The 20,337-nt window shown below is 34.8% G+C and overlaps 1 protein-coding gene across 1 annotated transcript in view; it reads right to left on the reverse strand.

Moving 5' to 3' along the window:
- Positions 1-20,337, reverse strand: part of LOC135681222 (uncharacterized) — a 46,060-nt gene that overhangs the window by 20,627 nt on the left and 5,096 nt on the right. Inside the window, exons 9-15 of the mRNA XM_065195560.2 lie at positions 16,832-16,877; positions 15,682-15,691; positions 13,389-13,461; positions 11,990-12,027; positions 10,743-10,813; positions 5,932-6,013; positions 2,996-3,943 (exon numbers count right to left, since the gene is read on the reverse strand). Of these exons, the coding sequence (XP_065051632.2) occupies positions 2,996-3,943; positions 5,932-6,013; positions 10,743-10,813; positions 11,990-12,027; positions 13,389-13,461; positions 15,682-15,691; positions 16,832-16,877 (1,268 nt within the window). The remainder of the gene's footprint in view (positions 1-2,995; positions 3,944-5,931; positions 6,014-10,742; positions 10,814-11,989; positions 12,028-13,388; positions 13,462-15,681; positions 15,692-16,831; positions 16,878-20,337) is intronic.

The raw sequence follows: 20,337 nt of genomic DNA on the forward strand, positions 1-20,337 counted from the left end.
CTTTCTAAGGCCTCCTTGACGTCGTGGGCCCTGAGAAAATTAGCCCCATTGCTCCCGCTCGGCAGCCCTGACTTCCCGGGCATACCGTACAGTTACATGATAAACATACCCTACTTTACTTCAAAATGGTTTCTTTATCCGGCTACAGTAGCAAAAGAAGTATTAGAGTTAAAACAATTATTCCCGCTGTTATCATGTTGCTGCTAGGGTAATTGCTTCTTGGAAAACGACCTGATTCAATGGCCGATAGAAGTTGCATTTCTGAAATCAAATGCTTCCGCCTAGCGAATGACTCGGTGCAGAAAATGGGCGCGGAAAACGGCGGAAAGAGAGATTTATTTTGCTAATTCCAACATAAATAGCTTAAAAAACCCTGCTCTTTAGAAAGCTCCAAAGGGCCTATGGTGGGTAGAACAGAAAATGTCACGGCTTCACTTGAAGTGTGTCTTGAAGTATGAAGCAAGGGAGGGTTATATATTGTACCTATAGCGAAAGAAAGCCCAGGAATAGTGCTTTAAGGATAGCTAAGCTAGTATCAATTCCTGTACCCTCATGAAAAACAGATATAATGCTCCTTTTTATCAAAATTGACCATTTCATACATATTGTTTCTCCTTCTTGAAATTCTTCAGTGAAAAGGGATGCATAAAGCAAGTCTAGAAGTAGCAGAGCATTTAAACATAGACAATGCTGCTAGATATGGAAAAGAAAAGGGATTGCTTGAAATTTAGCTATAATACCTTTAAAGCCCCCTTTCTTTAAACCATTTTTTATGGAGCCCCCTTCTGTTAACCCGAAAATTGAAATGGGCCTTCTTTAAACTTCAAAGTCGATAGCCAGCGGCAAAAAAATTGTAGAAGTGTAAAGAATTATAAATCTCTAGCAATAAAATCTTTGATATGTATCTAAAAAGTCATATTCTCTAAAAACAACCCTTCCAGAATTAAATAAGGGATCGATTGCGATCGTCACAACGTCAAATAACTTGACAACATCCGGTAACGTTACAACGTCCGGTAAAATATAACGTCCGGTAACTTAAAACGCCCGGTAAGTCAAACTCCTAAAGGAAAGTAAAATTCATTCTAAATATAGGAAGCTAGTTTACAAGTGGTTGCAAAAGGAGTCATTATCAAGGTCAATTTCCCTTTCTTACTTATCTTGTTTTGAAATTAGAAAGCTAAAATCATAACTCAGAATAGAGAAAATCCGATTGAAATCTTACGGTTATACTTGTTTTGTAATAGATAACCATGCATACAAAAAAAATTTGGTTCCTGCAAAGTTGATATTTGCTTAAAAAATAAACAATTGACACAATTTTCAATCCTAACAGTAAAGAAGGATTGAAAAGTTGTTGCCTGTTTTAAAGGCAAAAGTAAACAATTGGTGTTGTTGTTTTCTTTTACATCAAAGACACAAAACATCGTAATCTAAGGTGATAAGAACATAATTTCCACGCAGTCTTCGTTTTCACGAAACTGAACTAAGGTATTCGATAGATAAAACGCCAAACAGTGAAGGGGATCTTTCAAGGATTTTTTACTGCTATAGATTTAATTGAAAAGGGCCTTTAGTTGCTGTGACGCAGTTGAGAGCAAAAGCAAGAGCGTAAATAAGGGAGAAAGTGCATCATTGATCTTAATGAGTGCTGCTGCATTTACGTTTGTAGCAAACAATTTATAATGTGCACAGTCAAAACAACACAAACGAACGGTAAACAGATCATTTAATCCAATTTTAAAACAAGTTTGGGCAAAAAGGCACTTTCTTGTTGGGAATCGTGGGACAAATAGGGCGGGGGAAATTTTCGGACTTGTGGATAATTTCACTAGTTTCTTGTTAAAAGTTCCCACGATGCAATTGATGGTCAAAAAGCCTTCAAACATATATAACCCTTTAATCCGATTTGTTGGTTTGTTAGTAAGCGAAAATAAATAATTCTTGAATTGCTCGCATTACAAAATGTTCGAATAAAAGGGTGATGCACTACCGTAAATCTTCGAATAAGCCCCCACGCTCGAATAAGCCCCCCCTCAAATAAGCCACCACCTAAAAATCATTTTTGCAAATAAGCCCCACAGCAGAATAATATCTTATTTCAAGAAAGCCCCCACAGGACAGTATTACTTTCTTTGACACCAAAAAGCAAAAAAGCAACTTTTATGATGATAAAAAATTATAATATTTATTAGATCTTCACACAGCACTTTGTAACTCTTTTAATGATATCAGTTGTTGTAATTAGAAACTCAAACTGCTCACGTTTATTTTTTTCAATTCAATTGGTCAACAAGAATTTCCACCATTTTCTTGCACTTTGTCATGGCTCTTGCACTTTGAAATGAGTCCCCCCCCCCCGAATAAGCCCCCAACCAAAAATTAATTTTTGCAAATAAGCCCCAAGGAGCTTATTCGAGGATTTATGGTATTTAATGTAAATTGCTGATTTGACCAAATATGCTATCAGCTGGTGTATCAAAAAATACCCAAATTTGCAATCGCTTTTTGGGCTCGGCCCAGCTTACCCCAGCTTAATCTCATTTCTTCGTAGATAGAACTCATACGCAATAGAAAATAAAACTTCCTTCAAGTTTGTGATGTTCTCAAGTGAAGGGCAAATCTCGATTGCCTGTCCTACTGTAAGCACTTATTGGAGAAAGGAGAGCTATAAGGGATATGTTATTAAAAATCTGAATAAATTTCCCTTTAACCCATTCTATTCCAAAACTATTTTATCCAATCTAAAGTATCATAGATGACATTTTGCAATGGCAATATTCTTCTTATAGATTATATTATACAAAAACATTTATAATATAAGAAAAAAATACCAAAACGCTGTGAAGATACATATCTTTTTCACACCATAGAATTTCTAGGTTCCAGCATTTTAACAAAACCTTAGATCAAAAAGCACTTTTAAGAAGAAAAATAAAATTTCGCAAGCCACAAAAAACTAACTACGCTCATAATTAGGATAAAAACAACAAACCTTCAGAACTTGAAGAACCAACAATTATGCTGATTCCCTTCTGCCTCAACTTCTTTTTGATCACAAATCCCCCGTCTCTCAGTTTCACAGGCATTACTGGACTGTTATTGGCAGAAGAAGCTGGAGAGTCTTCTCTATCGCCGGGCAAAGAGTAGCTGGCTACTAAATTAGAGCGCCTGTTTTCAGCCACTGTACGATTAGAGCTCGGCAAGATCGCACCCGTGTCATGGTTTTCTCTCTGATAAAATAACGACTCGCGAAAATTCCCAAAGTTCCCTGATAAAGCACGAGGTGAATTGGAACCATTTTCCTTTGCAGGCGACTTAGACAGGGCATCCCCACCAAAAAAGACCGCATCAAAGCTCAACTGGGAGTTTGTTTTCCGCGGGGTTCTGCGTGCATGAGAGGAATAGGGCGCGGGCGATTTCTCTTCCTCAGTACTCGTGTCCTTCATTTGCAATACCGGTGAAGTGGGTGGAGTTTCTTTTACAAACTCTCGACCATTTTCATCCGATGCATCCTTTTTCTCCGATGCATCCTTTTCCTCCTCAGCAGTTTTTATTTCTTCAGAATTGGTCTCGTTGCAGTTAGAGGACGTAAAGTTCTGCAGTTCTTCGACAAGGCTTGTAGGCACAGAGCCTATCATTGGATAGCCTCTGTTTTCAAAGTCTTCCTTGGTAAGATTAGAAAGGTATTTCTTATTCTTATCAAACAGCGTTTCGCCATTATTGTTTTTGTCACTACTTGCTTCTGCGTTAGGCAGTAGACTATTCATTGATGATACCAAATTATCAATTTCAATCCAACATCTCCATCTTTTGTTCGACATCTGACCAAATAACGTCATTTTGGTACCCTTGCAAACGAATGTGTCCCTTCTTCCTGGCACTAGATAATAGTCCTTAGCAGTTGTCCCAGTTAAACTATTATCACAAATTTCACTAGTTTCTGTAAGAAAATAAAAGATTGAAATCAGCCAGTTTTGTAGCTCTCGTTGCTAAAGAATAGGAAAGAAACTGGAGCTGAACCTAAATACAACATTCCTGGCATTGGGGGTATGAAAAATATCGCAGTTTCCCACAAGATTACATTTTAACGCTGATCATTGTGTTTTCTCACGATTCGAATAATTGCCCAATCTTAAACAATTTTAGCTGTCTCTAATCTTTAACATTGCTGAGCAGGCTGACCAAGAGGAGGCAACTGATTCCCTGGAAAATCTCAATAAATAACAATTCGCGTAGTCCATTTGCATATGGGGCTTTATGAGACTGTTAACAACGGCTGACTATCTTCAAGTCACCACATCATTCTTGCCCTGTGTCAGTTAGCATCAAAATTGGAATATTATGTCAAATTTCTTGGTGAAATTACTTGGTGCGCTTTTTTTAGGAATCTCTCATGGAAAAATCACTTGATGGAACTTCACTAAAAATAGCTAGAACTTGTGGCATGCTCTTCAAAATAAGGCAATTTTTACCTATTAGTGTTTTTATTTTTCTTCATAACTACTTTTCTCACCTTTCCTACAGTTTGGTATCGTAGTATCAGGTCTAACCTATGAAGCATATATCAGTCCTGTTTTTGTGTTACTGTAAACATAAATTAAGGCTATTTCACTTCTTTACTCCAATCTTCTCTGACTTGAAGGTTTTAAAAATGCATGGCCTTTTCGGACAAAATAATTACCTTTTGTTTACGATTTTGTCAATAAAATGTTTCCTTTTTGCTTTCATTTCTGATATGAATTAGTTGGATCTGTTCATCTATATCGTACATAGCAAGCGACCAATAATGACTTTTTTCTAAATCGTTAGTTTGGAGCACAGAGCTCGAATAATATTCCATCGATGTCGTTAAGACTATATCCTTTGAAAATTAGTACATATCATAAAAAGATCCCCGCTCAGCCTCAGAAAAAACTCTTTATATGTAAATTTTTGAATCTTTTTTCTTTCTGTCGACTTTGTCTTGTATTAGGTTATTAGTTCCGCATAGTATAATTAATTGTCTTTTGTATTTTTTGTATGTATTTATTTTGTATTTTGTATTTATTAACATGTCTAATTAATTTCCATTTTTCTTTTGTATTGTATGTAATGGAATTTTAAAATTACATGAAACCAAAAATTGAAATCATTATTAAATAAAAAAGAGGTCCGGAAAATATAAATTTCTCGAGATTCATTATTTCCAACAGACTAGACTTGAAAGATGCGCGACCAAAAAAATACAAGCAAAAAATAAATGGCTAATGATGCAAGCAATCGGTTATTCACAACGTTGTGAATCCTTACCCTTGCTATAAGACAGTCAAATTTGAAACATTTTTGTAAATTTCTTTTATATATCAAATACCCCTTTCAGTGAATGGAAAATCTCCCAGCAAATATGTGTAGCTATATGCCCTTACAAAATATCACCCGATTCTTGTGATTTTAAACAAAGCAAGCTAACTAAACAAAAATGACTTGACTTTTAAAAAGTACTTCTAATAGTTAGACTGTTTAGCTAATAGGTTTTTCCTGAAAAAGTCTCTCCTATTTAGCAAAGTGTCTCCTGGTACAACTCAATATTGATACATTTCCGAATTCACGGGTTTAAAAGCATCCTAAGCCCACTGCATATAACTGCTTATCTTAAGAAACATTATAAGGGAGACTTCAAGGCACACGTCTGTATTACGGACAGTTCGCATTGTAAAGAAAATGATCCAAAACTGTTGAATTAATAGATGAGCATGTACGTATAAGGCCTATCTCTTCAAGAAAAAAAGGTTGATCAAGAAAAAAAGCAAAATGTAGAAAGTAGGTCTGCTATTTGAACTTGCATCATTCACAGTCCTTGCATGGCCTGAGCACGGGACAATTTGGGCCTTACTCCTTTTTCAAAACATAGCGACGGGGCCCATACAGCATAAAGGCTAAAAGTCATACCTTCTTCTTGCTCGGCACCAAGGAAGAGCTTCTCTTGCTGCGTTAGCTGCTGTAGCAAGTCAATTCTTTCTTTCAGCTTCTCCTAAAAGTTAACGTGTTCAAAGAGGGGTAACACAAAGCACCAATAAATATTTATACGGGGAAATATCGGCAAAAGCCACAAAAAAGAAAATATCTTGCCTAGAGTTACGTCAACAGATAAACAAAGGCCTTTTACGCAAGATGCTTGCATGACGAGGCGGATCAGAGGATAAGTAGATTTAAACCAATTACTATATTCGCTTATGCATCAAAACCAAATGATGAGAAAAAAGGCAAGATCTTTGAGAGCGGTATTCTGCCGGTGCAGCAAAGACGATTTCTAGAAGCTTCCTTTACCTCAAATATACGAAACTTTATCAGGCGTCAAATACACAGCTGCCCTATAGTCTCCCACAACTATTCCAATACCACTTCACTAGACAAGATGACCATTTACTGGTTCACCTAAGAACCAACTACATTCTTAATACTGATTAACGGAGGAAAATGAGAGTGCCGCTCGTTTGTTAATGGATGTTATCTAGAGTCAACACTCTAAGCCATTTCAAGCAAAAGCTCATGAGAGATTGAGGAAAAGTAGAACACAAATCATTCCTGCCGAGTAACTGATCCTTCAGCCAACAAATAACTAAACCCCATTGCTTAGAAGAGAATGAGATAAAGGCTTTTGGTGCTCCGAACATCTGAACACAATGACAAAAAGTCGTGGAAAAGGTTACAGGCTCAAAGCAGGGTAACTTACTATGATAATGACATTACAAAACATGGCATAAAGTTTCAATGAAAAAAACATTTTAAGATACGGAATCCAGATCTTGGTAGAAACTAATTTATTTTATACATTCTAATAAGAATTTACAATACAAATTTACTAATTACACCATCTACAAAATACTTAACGACACTACAAGGACGATGCCACTGGGTGCAAAATACTATGACTACTCCGTGGCATCACGAAAAACTTGCAAAAGACAACTTGCATACGAATTACCAGAGGAAAAAACAAAGAACACTATACTCTTTCTCAAATTAGATATCAGGCGAAAAATGTTAGCGAATAGCAGCAGACTAGATGTTTGCTGCAGTTTAAGTAACTTTGCGTTATCACAGAAACTACTCCCCCGTAGTTAGCCATGAAGTCACTAATTAAGCAGCCAAAAGCTAGGAAGCTAAGGAAGAGCAGCTTTCAGAGACCATATTCAAGGCACAAAACGTTGACTCGAAGCATAGATATCTACTTGATTTCGAAGCAAAGATATTCTTGACATTGTAATAACATACAAACAAATCGATAATACGGATAGATTGTTGCCTCCCAAGATACTTTATAGAAAAAGATAAAAAGAGCTTTTGATTAGGAAAAAATTCAACTCGGTACTACAACTTTTGCAGACCTGTACGGGATATAACGAGGAAGTGATCATTCTTGCTAAGAACTAACATCACAATTGCGCTCTCATAAAAACCATAAAAACACGAAGCATCTGTGGGCAATATGGTAGCATGCAGTTTTTTAAATTTTTCTTTTTTATGTCTTCAATGAATAAGACTGTGTATTTCAGGCTATGTTTATAAAACAAGGAAAAACTAACTTCATGATCTGAACCAAGTGAGGCCGTACAAAAATACTAGGGACAGCCAACAAACCGTTGAAAGGAAACAAAATGTTACACATGTGACTAAATTGTTATCCTACCCTTGCTTAAAATCCTCCTTGCTTAAAAAAGGTCTGGTTGTACTTCCAATCATTTTTTTCTATAACACCGATTTATGTACCACTGATTTTTGAATATACCCAAACTCTCCATACTATTACGCTTTGTATTCTAGACTGGCAATATGACGTAAAATGTAATGATAAAACAGGAAAAAAAGACAGGAAAAATAATCTTTGTTCTATTAACATACCTGACAGGAAAACAAACTGCAAAACACACCAAAACTGAAGCATGGGCAGAAATGGGTACCACACTAAGTTTCCATCAAACCCATCTTATTTACAACCAAAACACAGTAGAAGAGGACATAGCTGCACGTGAGCACTCAATTCCGTGCTTTTTAAAAAACTGAGAATTTGCACGGAATGTTTCACAATTGAAGATTCAACCGCAATCGCATTGCTTTAGGAGACAATTCGCGATGGGCCTAGAACAGCAGGCAGCGTAATTTGTCAGTTGCAAGCTCAGAATCGTTCCTATACTACTTGAAAAAATCGTGACATGTGTACAGGAAGCAAAACCCACAAGGAGGAACTAAAGAAAATCTTTAATCCCAGAACGGATAACCTGACCAGATGATAAAGATTTCTACGTCTTGGCCAAAAGATTGAATTATCCACATCAGCATGTTCAATTTCCCTGCTACTGACGTAAAGCACGTGTGCTGACAAAATGTCAATGAAAGCACAATTCTTCCTTTAATTCATAAATATAATTGCTTAGGAGGAATGAAATGTCCATGCCAGTTTGCTCAAAGCAAGTCGCTTGGGTGTGTCTTATGTGGAAAAATCTACATCTTTTGAATGCTATTCGATTCTTATCTGAATTTCCATTTTTCACAAAAAATACCGATGCAAAGTAGTCTCTTACTCAATGTACATTTACCCTGTGAATGACAAAATTGTTGCCTGATAGGAAAGGAGAGGTAAGAATTTAGTGGATCAATGAGTACAGGTTTAAAAATATATTTTTGAGTAGCAGGCAGACGCCAAGAAAAAGTCCTATGAAAAATGCAATTTATTCTAACAACTAAATTAAGGAAATCCCTACGAAATTCAAATTTTTTCTTCGAAAGAATGAAAGCCTATATCACCTACATAAACATTATAATTTTTAAATTTACATTTTTTTAAATTACGTTTTTGTTGCTAATTAACCCGCCTAGCCATCTGATTAGGACATCAGATATAAAAAACGATCTTTTTGCAATTTCATTGATCTCACAGTCGTGCTGGGCTTGCAAACCTCATGTAAAGCGCAGCAAATCTTTTACCAAAAATGATGTTACTGTATAGATTATCGATACTGTTTATTTGTTATTGATGCCAAGAGAATGATAACAATATATTCAGGTACGTTTGTTTTTCTAAATAACGTTACAGGGAATACAAGCCCCTTATTACTGTACTTTTTGGTATAAGTGTTTTCTATTCCCCTTCCAATATCCTTATAACGAGGCTCATTCTAGAAAGGGGGTTCGGTACTCACCATTTCAATAAAAGGAGAAAATATTACAAATCTATGCGGCTAAACTGACACAAAATTACAATTAACATTTGTTTCCAAGCGGAGCTATCTATTTTCATGCAAATAATGCGTAGTATATAGAAATGAAACGGAAACTTTCTAAGCTTAGGCATCCTTGAAGCTTTTTGAAAGCACATATTTGTTTTTTATTTTACCTATTTAACTTAAGTGTCAATTCATCATTGTGAGAACTACATTAAACCTGTCTGCAACAATCACTTTCAGGTGTAGTAAGGATTGGTCGTTATACAGTAGTGGTTCCTTTTTAAGCATGTTTACAATACAACCAAAGCATGTGTCGTCGTTTTGAGAAGTTTTAGGCCTCATAAACGCTTTTTGAATATTAAACTTTACCATGGACGTAAATGGTAGCTAAACACGTATATGTGTCACTCTGCTGGTTACAAGAATAGAAAAGTATCGGATTCCTAAATGTTTTTAACCGAAACCTCAGAAATACAAACACAACGGGAAAAAGATAAATATACATCCTAGAACACGATATACAGGACACTTTTTAACATGCTAGTAGAGGAAAATACTATTAATCTGTGACCAATTTCAGCAGAACTTGTTTTGAAGGTGTTTTCTATATCAGATAAACGTATTGAACAAAACGGGCTTAAGGGACCTCTCAAAAATGGGCTTTAGGGACCCTCTACTTTACGCACTGTCAGCACAAACAATTTTATGAAATGCAAAACCATCGATAGTCGATGTAAAACTTCTATGATTTTTTAAATCAATAATATCAGTCTTTTTATAACGCGTGACGGTTTGAAATAAATTGTCGATGTTTTCCTTTGGACAGCTCTCGGTTTTATAAAAATATGCATGAGCATAATAAAAATGTGCTTGGGCAAGCCAAATGCATTTCCGTGTTATAAATTTTCAAATTCAAATAATTCATTAATAGTTTAGTTATGTTGGTTATAATGGGGTTTAGTTATTTGTTGGCTGAAGGATCAGTTACTCGGCAGGAATGATTTGTGTTCTACTTTAATAGTTGCAATGGTATTGTTTCGGAAAAAAATAGAAATCAAAGCAAAAAAATTAATAAAGAAATAAAAGGTAACTTTATGCCAAAAATCTTTATACATCGGGGAACCAGAAATTGTAATTTGAAACAAGTGGTCGTTTAAAGGGGTGGTTGTTTGGGCAGGTTTATCAACTCAACTACGATTTCTTGATCTAGAAGTTCATTATCAATGTAGTTTAGCAAAGGAAGTTACATATATATCTTAAGTATATATGTTACATATATAAGTTACAAGTTATCACTACTGCATCACTCTTTAAAACAATGCTCCGGTGACACAAAGAACATTTTATAAAAAATTCTTTCAAAATCGCACCAAAAAGTGGAAGCCTATTTGTATCATGTGTGATGCTTTCGCTTTTTTAGCTCTTTTGAGCATTATAAGTAAAAAGGCTTTTTCAAATCGTTCAGGTGTATCAATAAACTATATTATATAGCAAGATACAATAATTAAAGCAATCTAGGAGGATATAGGAACACACCTTCAGAGCTTGGAGTCTGGGATCAACAGCTGATGGCGTGTTTTCATTCATTATCTTTTTGAAATCCTCTTCTGTAAATCGAGAAAAATTGCATTGAATGATGAAATGCTTCGTATTTGCATTGACGTCAGAGCTTGTACATGATAGAATAAGTTTCTATAAGTGCACGTAATCATAACACCCACAGATGACTTCGCACAAGTTGAAAAACCAATTACGACGTCGTAAAATGAGAGTCAATTGTTCTTTTATGTGTAAATTCGACCTTTCGGATTTATGCATACAACAAATTGCTTTTCCTGACTAATTCAACTTACGCGAAGTTCCCTGTTATAGAAAGATTAACTCTATCAGTTATAAATAGTGTACATAGCATGTGTAAGATAAAAACGAAAATAGGAACACCGCAATGTACCGAATGATCAACTGAAAGTGATAACATAAAGAAAATACTGTTTGTATGCTTGCCCCGTGTCCTTAAGACCTACCCATACCTAGCATGTTTTTTTATTAAACACTAATTCTAGGAAGGTGGTCATTTACTGTAAAATTATACGCCTTGAATAAGTGAGAGTTTCATTGTAACTCGGTAATGGGCAATCTCGGCCTTGAAACCATTGAACAAAAATGCAAGGGGTCGATGCTAAAGGAGGCTTAATGAGAGGGGGCAATCTCGAGAGAGGATTAATGGAATAATTACGGTTACAAATTAAGTAGCCATAAACAACTGTTTATAATCAAAATGCAACAAGAGTCATTATTTTGGAAATAGCTTTCGGAATTCTGCAGCAAAACTTCAACAATAAGAAAGTTGGCACGGAAAAAGTCGTCATAGCAGCTGTAATTTTGTCACACTTTTGTATTTTTGTATTATATTTGTATTCATCTTTGGGAGTTTATGTTAGGGAAGTGAGTAGATGTTATGTTAGGGATGAAATTTTTCAGAATACGATGTTTAAAAGTTTACTTTTCTATTACCATTATCATTTAGGTTGTTTTATTAAAATAATAAGGTTTGCTATTTCATTATGATTATCATTTTCTGCTATATTATCCAACACCTCGAAAAATACTAGTGTAAAATCTAACTTCAATGCTCTATTTCATGTATTCCACTCGAATCTCGAAAATCTTGTATGCATGTTTCTGAAGCATTTAAAAATAATAGTCAGCTGACAAGTTTTAATTTGCATTAAAGAATGACATGAAATTATTGTTAGATAAAAAATTTCTTCCTTGTAACTCACCGTCTTCAAAGGAATCAATTCCAACTGGAGGCACTTTCCTGCAACCGAAACAAGCATATATATGAATCTGGTTTATCTTTAATATGTAGTCTTATTCATGGCTTTATCGGAGCATCAAAAAATACCAATTTAATCAAAGAAGGTGATGAATTTTAAAAAATCAGCACATTTACTCTCAAAGAACATAATACTTCTCATGAGAGAAATCAAAGCTTTCCAGAATATATAGAGGTGCTAAGAGCATATAAAAATCGCATATGATTCACTGGCCATAATCAGTAGCTAAGACAGAATCTGATAGCTTAAAGAGGACTTCAGCATCCGCTTCTGTAGATCGAGGTATATGGATAAATATGGCCAGTTTCCTATGTCAAAAGAGTTTTACTTGTTTTAAGGAATGAGCAATAACAATACATAAATTAGGGCTGTTTAAATAGGAGGGACTATTCTGTAATTTTTAACATGAAAGGCTGTAATTGTAATGCTGTAACATATAAACCGATAAGCCTTAAATATTAATTAACCTTAACAAAGAAATATCGCTTCTTATCTTTTAAGCAAAGATTAATGACCAATGCCCTTTCCTGCTGAAAAAAGTGACCCTATGGTAAGGATTTAGCACAACTCAAGGCACATTTCAAATTCAAGGAATACTATTGCAAATTAGATCCCCAGAGTCCAGAAAATACAAGTTTATCTTTTCTCCAGAAACTACCTTTCTCTCCCTTTAGCTCGAAACTACCTTAGAAAAAAATGGAAAAAGGCAGAAATTGGTGTGGCACTCAATTGTTTATTGTTTTAAGGCCTTTTCGGATGTTGATCGGGTAACCGCCAAGTTTTCTGGAATACTATTGATTTCCCACTGTTAATTTTTTCGAATACTATTGTTTCTGGAATATAAGTTTTCTTTCATTTCTCTTAAAAATGCTTATTCTCAAACCTCCTCCCTTTTGAGGTTTCTCTCTAACAAACCCCTTCAAAAATGAGATTGATGAAAAACATCCTTCCGATATCTTTCGTTCAATACTGCATGTTTGCCAGAAGCCTACCATTTTTGTCCTGTTGCTATTTAGAGAAATTACATTATCTAGAAAATTGAACTTGCAGTATGCAAGCAATAAAGCCAAACCACTTTGGTTTTCAAGCGGCCAAGAAAAATTTAACAATTTACCCTCACTATAAATGACATTCAATACCCAAGCTATTTCTAAAAGTGCATTAACAGAAAAGAGGGCTTTCTCGACAAAAGAGAATGGCAAGAGGCAAGACAAGTCTTATCAAAGGTTCAAAGTGTCTTTGATCGAAAACCCACAATGTGGCTTGCAGATTTGCGGATTGTTTCACTTTCAGTATATGTGGATTTTTCCAAAATTGGGAATAAAAAAGTAAAAAATCTTACGATTGTTCTTCTGACTTCCACCTTCGCTGCTCTAGTGCAAACTTTGCAAACTGAAGTCGTTCATCTATAGCAGCTGAAAGGAGAGAAAATAAATCTTTAGTAAATTCCAACAGCTCATTTTAGAAGTATCCGGAAACTTGAGTCTTTGGAAATACAATGTCGAAGGGATGACCAAAACATAAGTTCAATTTAACGCACTAAGGTGGTGTCATTTTCTGCATAAAAATAAGCTTTAAACGTAAACCACAAAAGTTTAAAGAAATTCAGACAAAGCTGCAGTCTGTTCTACAAGACATTTGAATAGATCTTAGAATGTGCGGATAGAAATAGACAAAACAGAAAGCAATACATGTTGCCTGGAAAAACAGCTTTCTTCCGTAACACAAATACAAGATATGAATCCCACAACATATATATCCACAGCCTTAAACAAAAGCTACAAAATTCTAACATGCAGACATAATAGAAAAACTTCGTCAAAGCAAAGGAAATCGAAGAATTATAGAGAAATCTATTTCATCAAGATAAAGTCAGCGAGACCCGGAAGTTAACTCAGAAAACAACAGCTGTAACAATGCTGCTGCAAAAGCCCAGACAGCCCAGATAACTGGAGCAAGGATACCTCATGGTAAGCATAGAAACTTACATCGAAAAATTGTAATAACGATTAACTACAGTTTTAAAGCAGTTGATTAGCTATATGGTGAAAAAATTGTTGATTCCATAACCCTTGAAATAGGCACTGATTGAAGTATATTCTTTTGTAAATCAACAAGGATCGTTCAATGTTTCGTTACTCGACATACCTTAAAAAACTTTGCAGTATCCCAATCCAAGAAAAACACGAAGCATGCAAATCTTTCCTGAATTCCTTCCATCTGACTAAGGTCACCTGTCCTAAGCCCTCTGACAAAAGACAACTAATATACCGCTTATGATGTCCTGGTAGGAAATATTTTCTTAACCAAAAAAGACAATTTTTTGAAAGCCTGTAATATGAACCAACTGTGCTGGCTGGGAAGAGGTTTAGCGTACTTTCGGCCATTTGTCTTGTGGCTCGGGGATTCAATAAAGGAAGCCGACCGAGATCTCGTAGATTTACAGAAGTCGGAATAAGGGCAATATCCTATTAGACAGGTTCAGAAGGAAACACTCTTCGAATAATTATAGCAACCACCGCAAAGAAAAATGAAATATGGCAATCATAAAAACCGATATGTCAAGCCAAAGCATTGAGACGAAGATAACCTCCTTTGAATAAAATTGAGGATGTGAAATTACGGATTAGGATAGCGAAACAATCTACACAAGACCTACATTTCTGTTTAGGCAACGAAATACAAGGCCTTCAAAAAACAGCATGAAAAATGACTGGAGTAAAATAAGCCTTGAAACTTTACAAAAAAGAAGAACCGAATATCAAGAAGGAAGACGCATTTCGAAACTAGGTTCTAGCCCTGCTTAATGTTCTTATAGACAGTGCAAAGTCTATCACTACGCTTCATTATATGAATATAATTGTCTCGAAATTTTTAGTTTCATTGTTGGCTCCAATTTGAAAATAAATACCATGCTTTACAAGCAATTAAAACTTCTAAAATTATTTCATATACTTTCTGTTTGGAAAAATTATTCAATAATAAGATATTCAATAATTTTAAAAGCGCATTTTTGTTGAATTCAAATTAAGAAATAGTTTCAAGAAATCTCGCAAACGTTATTGAATTTGAAATACAAACACATAAAGATTTTTGATGCAAATTTTCAACATAAATCTTTAGCTATCTGCTTAAAAACCTGCTTTATAATTATATATATTTTAAAGGGAGGTTTCTTTTTTTAGCAACAACATACAAGGCCAAAAGGAGTAAAAATATACCAGATTAAAAAACGAAGAACTGAATTGTAAGAAAGAAGACGCATTTCGAAACTAGGTTCTAGCCCTGCTTGATGTTCTCATAGACAGTGCAAAGTCTATCATTACGTTTCATTTTATGCATGTACTTGTCTCAAAATTTATAGCTTCATTGTTGGCTCAAGTTTAAAAATATATGCTATTTTTTATAAAAAGCTAAAACTAATTAAAATCATTATTTCTTCACCTATTTATCAAACTTTTAATACTTTGATGATGAACATATTTACAAAATGTCACTTCAGACTCTATCACGACAGTAGCTACATAAATTTAAATTTATTTTCACTTATCTCACCTTTTCAGACATCACTTAGCGTTCTAAGATCGCAATTTTAAATGCATTGAAAATAAGAAATGCAAAAAGCCATGACTTACCAGCACCGATCTGTTTGGAGAGAAAAAGAAAATATACTGAGAAAGTATCGTCAAAATTTGAATAACTAAAATCGTCGGCAATTTGCCGATTCATGTCAGATAGAACATTTCAGCCAGGAGTTAAATATATTCCTAAACTACAGAGCAGTGACGACGACATCCTGGAATCAAGTCAGCCACTGCCTTAAAGCCTAGGCAATCAGGCATATGCATCTAGTAACGCTCACGAATAGCTAATCAACAATCAATATTATAAAAAGCATAAAAACAACCGAATCTTAATCACATCAAAACAAACGCTGCTTTAAAAGAGATCGCCATTCTTTCTAAGAGAAGATTACACTTAAGCCATTGAAAGACGGGGATATTATCAAAATGCTGGCGTTAATTCACATTTAGAATATGATATAGACAAATGGAATTGGTCTGGATTACGATTTTGCAGTCAGTTCAGTCAGGTTTAGTGACGTTGCATGTGAAAATAGAACCTGGAAGACGCCAGGGCAGATGGAAAGCGATTCCTAATGCTAATAAAGAATTAAGCGATGGTAATGTCCGGGTAAATGACATAAAATTTGAGACCAAAAGTTCTAATGGCCAAAAAATAGCAAATAAACCTGTCGAGAATCTGGCTAAAATAAGGTGAAATAAAAAGTAAATGGAACACTCAGTTTTTGAATGAGGCAATTCCAATCCCCAAAAACATCTGGGATATTAAAATTGAGATAAAAAATTACAGACTGCATTTCACTATTATTTCAAAACAAAAACTTGATTTCCTCAGGATAATTTCCTTTTGAAAAACAGGTGAATTTCTCTTAAACAGCTTTTTAAGTGATTATTTCCATGATGCTTCAGCAAAAATACAAAAGAATCGAAAAATCTCTGGAAATTCAATATAATTTCTCTTTGGTAAAATTAAAGAGGTAGTCAATAATTTAAAAAACCCATTATTGTTTTATTAAAATGAACTAAAATCTCACAAACTTTAATGAATTTGAAATACAAACACAACTTGGTTTTTTAATGCAAATTTTTGATATTATTGTTAGCTGTCGCGTTAGAAGACTGCTTTTTAACTATATATAATAAAGTGATGATGCAGGGAGGTTTCATTTAAAATACAAAATCAAAAACAACAACAAACTACCTGTTCGTATTCGCTCATTGTGATTGCCTCTTGAATTTTTGACACCCTGAAACAGAGAAAGACTTATTCAAAACTTGACAATTTTATAACAGGTGTCCTTACTGATATGCCTGTTTTTTAACTAAATATAAGGCTACTGCTGGGATATAAATAAATACTTAATGGTGCCATTTCACAGAGGAAAGAAAACATGAACACATTGAGTTCACTCTGTAAGTAGCACTAAAATATATGAACAGTTTATGGCGGTATAGAACTTGAAACTGAACAGTTTATGGCGGTACAGAACTTGAAAATGGCTTTGAAAAAACAAACATTTTATAACATATTGGGTAAAAGACTTGTTGATCGAAATAGGCCAATCAGAAAAATGCACAGCGATTAGAAACTAAAAAACAAAAACAACAAACCAATGGAAAAGCAAGCAAAACAAAATGAAGGGGAGCTGCATTTTGGTACCTTATGGTTGTGACCCTATATAGAATTCGAAAGTTATGAGTGATATAGTCAATACACGGTGATGGAAGTCAATAAATGATGCCACAGAGAAATTACATCAAGCAGACCCTGTTTTAATGTCACGTTGTGCTTGGCACAAATTTTAAGCCAAGCTTTTAGCTGTCTCTGTATATATTTGTTTTAAGTGACCGAAAAAACAACTTTTTAGATGGCAGCTAATTGAGAATTGCTTTAACCGCTATTATTTTTGGTACAATTCATATTTGACAACTACAAAAACTACCTTAAAAACTTGCCAGGCTTTTATACACTTCAACTATTCAGTAATCAATGTTTAAATATCTACCATTAAGTGAGGTTGTAAGATAACTCTTACAAATTTTCTTACACAAATATTGTTTAGAATTAGAACAATATAGATCATAGATTACTTGGAATGGAAACAAAAGCATAATTTTTTTTAATTCACATTGCGATTAGCATTGCAAATGAAAGTCCTCTTATAACACTTCCTTTCCAATGAGACGGCTTGAAATCAGCTGAAAGGAGTGTAATATTGCAATCGTAAAAAAGTCATATGATTAACAAACTACTGCACATTTGTGATACATAAAAAGGAAAAATTATGCGGAATTTCCTGTGCGTAATTACAATTTACATCAATTTTTAAAGCTTATTCGATCGAGGATGCAGGAGTGGAACACTTCGTTAGGCCCTACTTGATAAAGCAGTTTTATGGAAGAAACAAAAGGGCCTAAGAATGGAGCTACGATAAAAAGACACGCAAACACTACCATTCTTACTTCGACTGGCAATACTTAGTCCTTTGGCGCTTCGATCCTTGTGACATGCAGTTTAGCGACATGCTTTGTAACACGACCACGACGATACGAACTCAATAACACGACCACGACGATACGAACTCCATAACACCGTATTGCGTGTAAAAACACTTGATATGCAGAATTGGTTTACTTGATATCCGTCTTTCTTTGCAATGAATTGAACCTGCTGGCTCTTCTGTTAAAAAGGTTATGCGAATGTTTCTAACTGTTACGTAAATATCAGTCGAAAAGCCATCTGTGTAGGGACAACGTCTTCCTGTCGATAAATAATCAAGTCCTTCTGATTTACCAACAAATTTCGAGCTTAACAATTGTTCCTTCCAAATGGACGCCATTCATATCAAACACATTCTCCCGTTAATAATATCCCGTTGTCAAAGAGGCAAAGGCAATACATTTAAAAGCGTATCAGTTCCATTATAACCTTTTTAGCCAAATGATAACATTGAAACAAATATTCTTCGTTTAGAGTCACGATTCTTATCTTGACATAAGTGACGCTCTTGAATAGAAATCGATCTTTGATGGAATTCTCACAAACTATATTTCAATACAGTCTGATAACAAGGTGGTGTTATCTACGAAAAGGTAGGCAAAGTTCCTTTTACTGTAACCTTCGTACAGTTACCTTTGTACATCTTGATTGTTTCACTTGTGACGTAACGGTTTCCGGAAAGCCAGTCAGGCTCTGTTTCTCAACTATACAATTTTTGAACCTCAACCCTATCTCTACTTTGGTCAATGAAAAATTTAACCGAATTCCTGATCGAATGTAACCGTCTTGGTGAATCAACAATGCAAGAACGGATGCTTATATCAGAGAAGCACCCCTGCTTGCTAATGATCTTGTAAAGCGGCACATGAGACCAACACCATCCAGATCGTTATGATCATCCTACGGACTTCGGCACAAGATAGATCAATGCATCTTCATAATTGAAGATTCCATGACAAAAATCCAAATCTTTCTTTTTTAGAAAAGAAGGCTCCTTTGATACACTTTATGCCTCACAATATTTTGAGGCAATATTTTGGCGCGATAAGGAAACAACTCCCTAGGTCTTGGAAAAAGTCAATCAAACAGTCTGTTCCACTAGACTGCCAATAACTTGCGATATGAGTCTTCTTGTCACTGTGCTCAATTTATAAATAGACTATACAGAAAATCTCTTGATAACACAGACATAATTATGGGAAATTTTCCATGAAGCTCTGTCCTAACACATGTCGAATCGACTCTTATCTAATTATTACGTTCATTTTTCATCAATCACTCTTTAACATTCATTCAGTATAAATGCAAATTTAGCATCTGGTCACAAAACGGATTACCTTGAGATCAATGGTTATGATCACCTTGCATATATAAGAAACAGTGCGAACGAACTGAACATAGCATAAACAAAAAAGGATAATTAGACAATGACAAAAGCAAACCACAAAGCATAATAAAACCGAATATCATCAGCAAGAGCTTCGTTTTATTGAAAACAATTTTTTTCTACATATACAGCTCGGTCACCTGCTACTGGATCGCCTTGTTACCAAGACATTTTAAGGAGCTCATAAACAGCTATGTAATTACTTATGTTACAAGATTAGTATCCTAGAAGAGTGTTGCATGCCCATTCAAGAAATGAATTTATTGAAACAACTTATCTCGTAACTTTAGATTTAGAAAAATCTTTTGAATCGTTATCTCATGTCATTAAAAGCGAGGATTAATGACTTTTTTAAATTAATGACGAAATCAAATAACAAACAGCTATCTTAAAGTCTGCTGTGCTGCAACACAAATTCATTTCCAATTTTTTCAACTCACGTCACTTTTCTTAAAGCATTTTTTTAATAGAATATATATGTTCTGGACGGTTTGAGCATACGGTAGGCCTAGTCAGAAATTTACCTTACAAAACTATCTAGAGAAACTAAATGAGCAAAATTAATAGAAAAACGTGCGAAAAATATCCTACACCGAAGTAATTATTACACCAGTAATACGCTTTCATTTGAACAGCATTTGAACATTTTTTGAAATAGAAAGTATTGCTGTGCAGTATAGTAGGGCATTAATTGAGACAACGCATCTATGCAGCAATTTACATGCATTTTGCGTTAAAGATGTGGATTACTTTAATGAGAAGGTAACTATACATTAGTATCACTTATCACTGAACAGCATAACAAAGATCATAGGGGACA

The sequence above is a fragment of the Rhopilema esculentum genome, chromosome 12, assembly GCF_057945365.1.
Source record: "Rhopilema esculentum isolate cy_ngs chromosome 12, ASM5794536v1, whole genome shotgun sequence".
NCBI lineage: Eukaryota > Metazoa > Cnidaria > Scyphozoa > Rhizostomeae > Rhizostomatidae > Rhopilema > Rhopilema esculentum.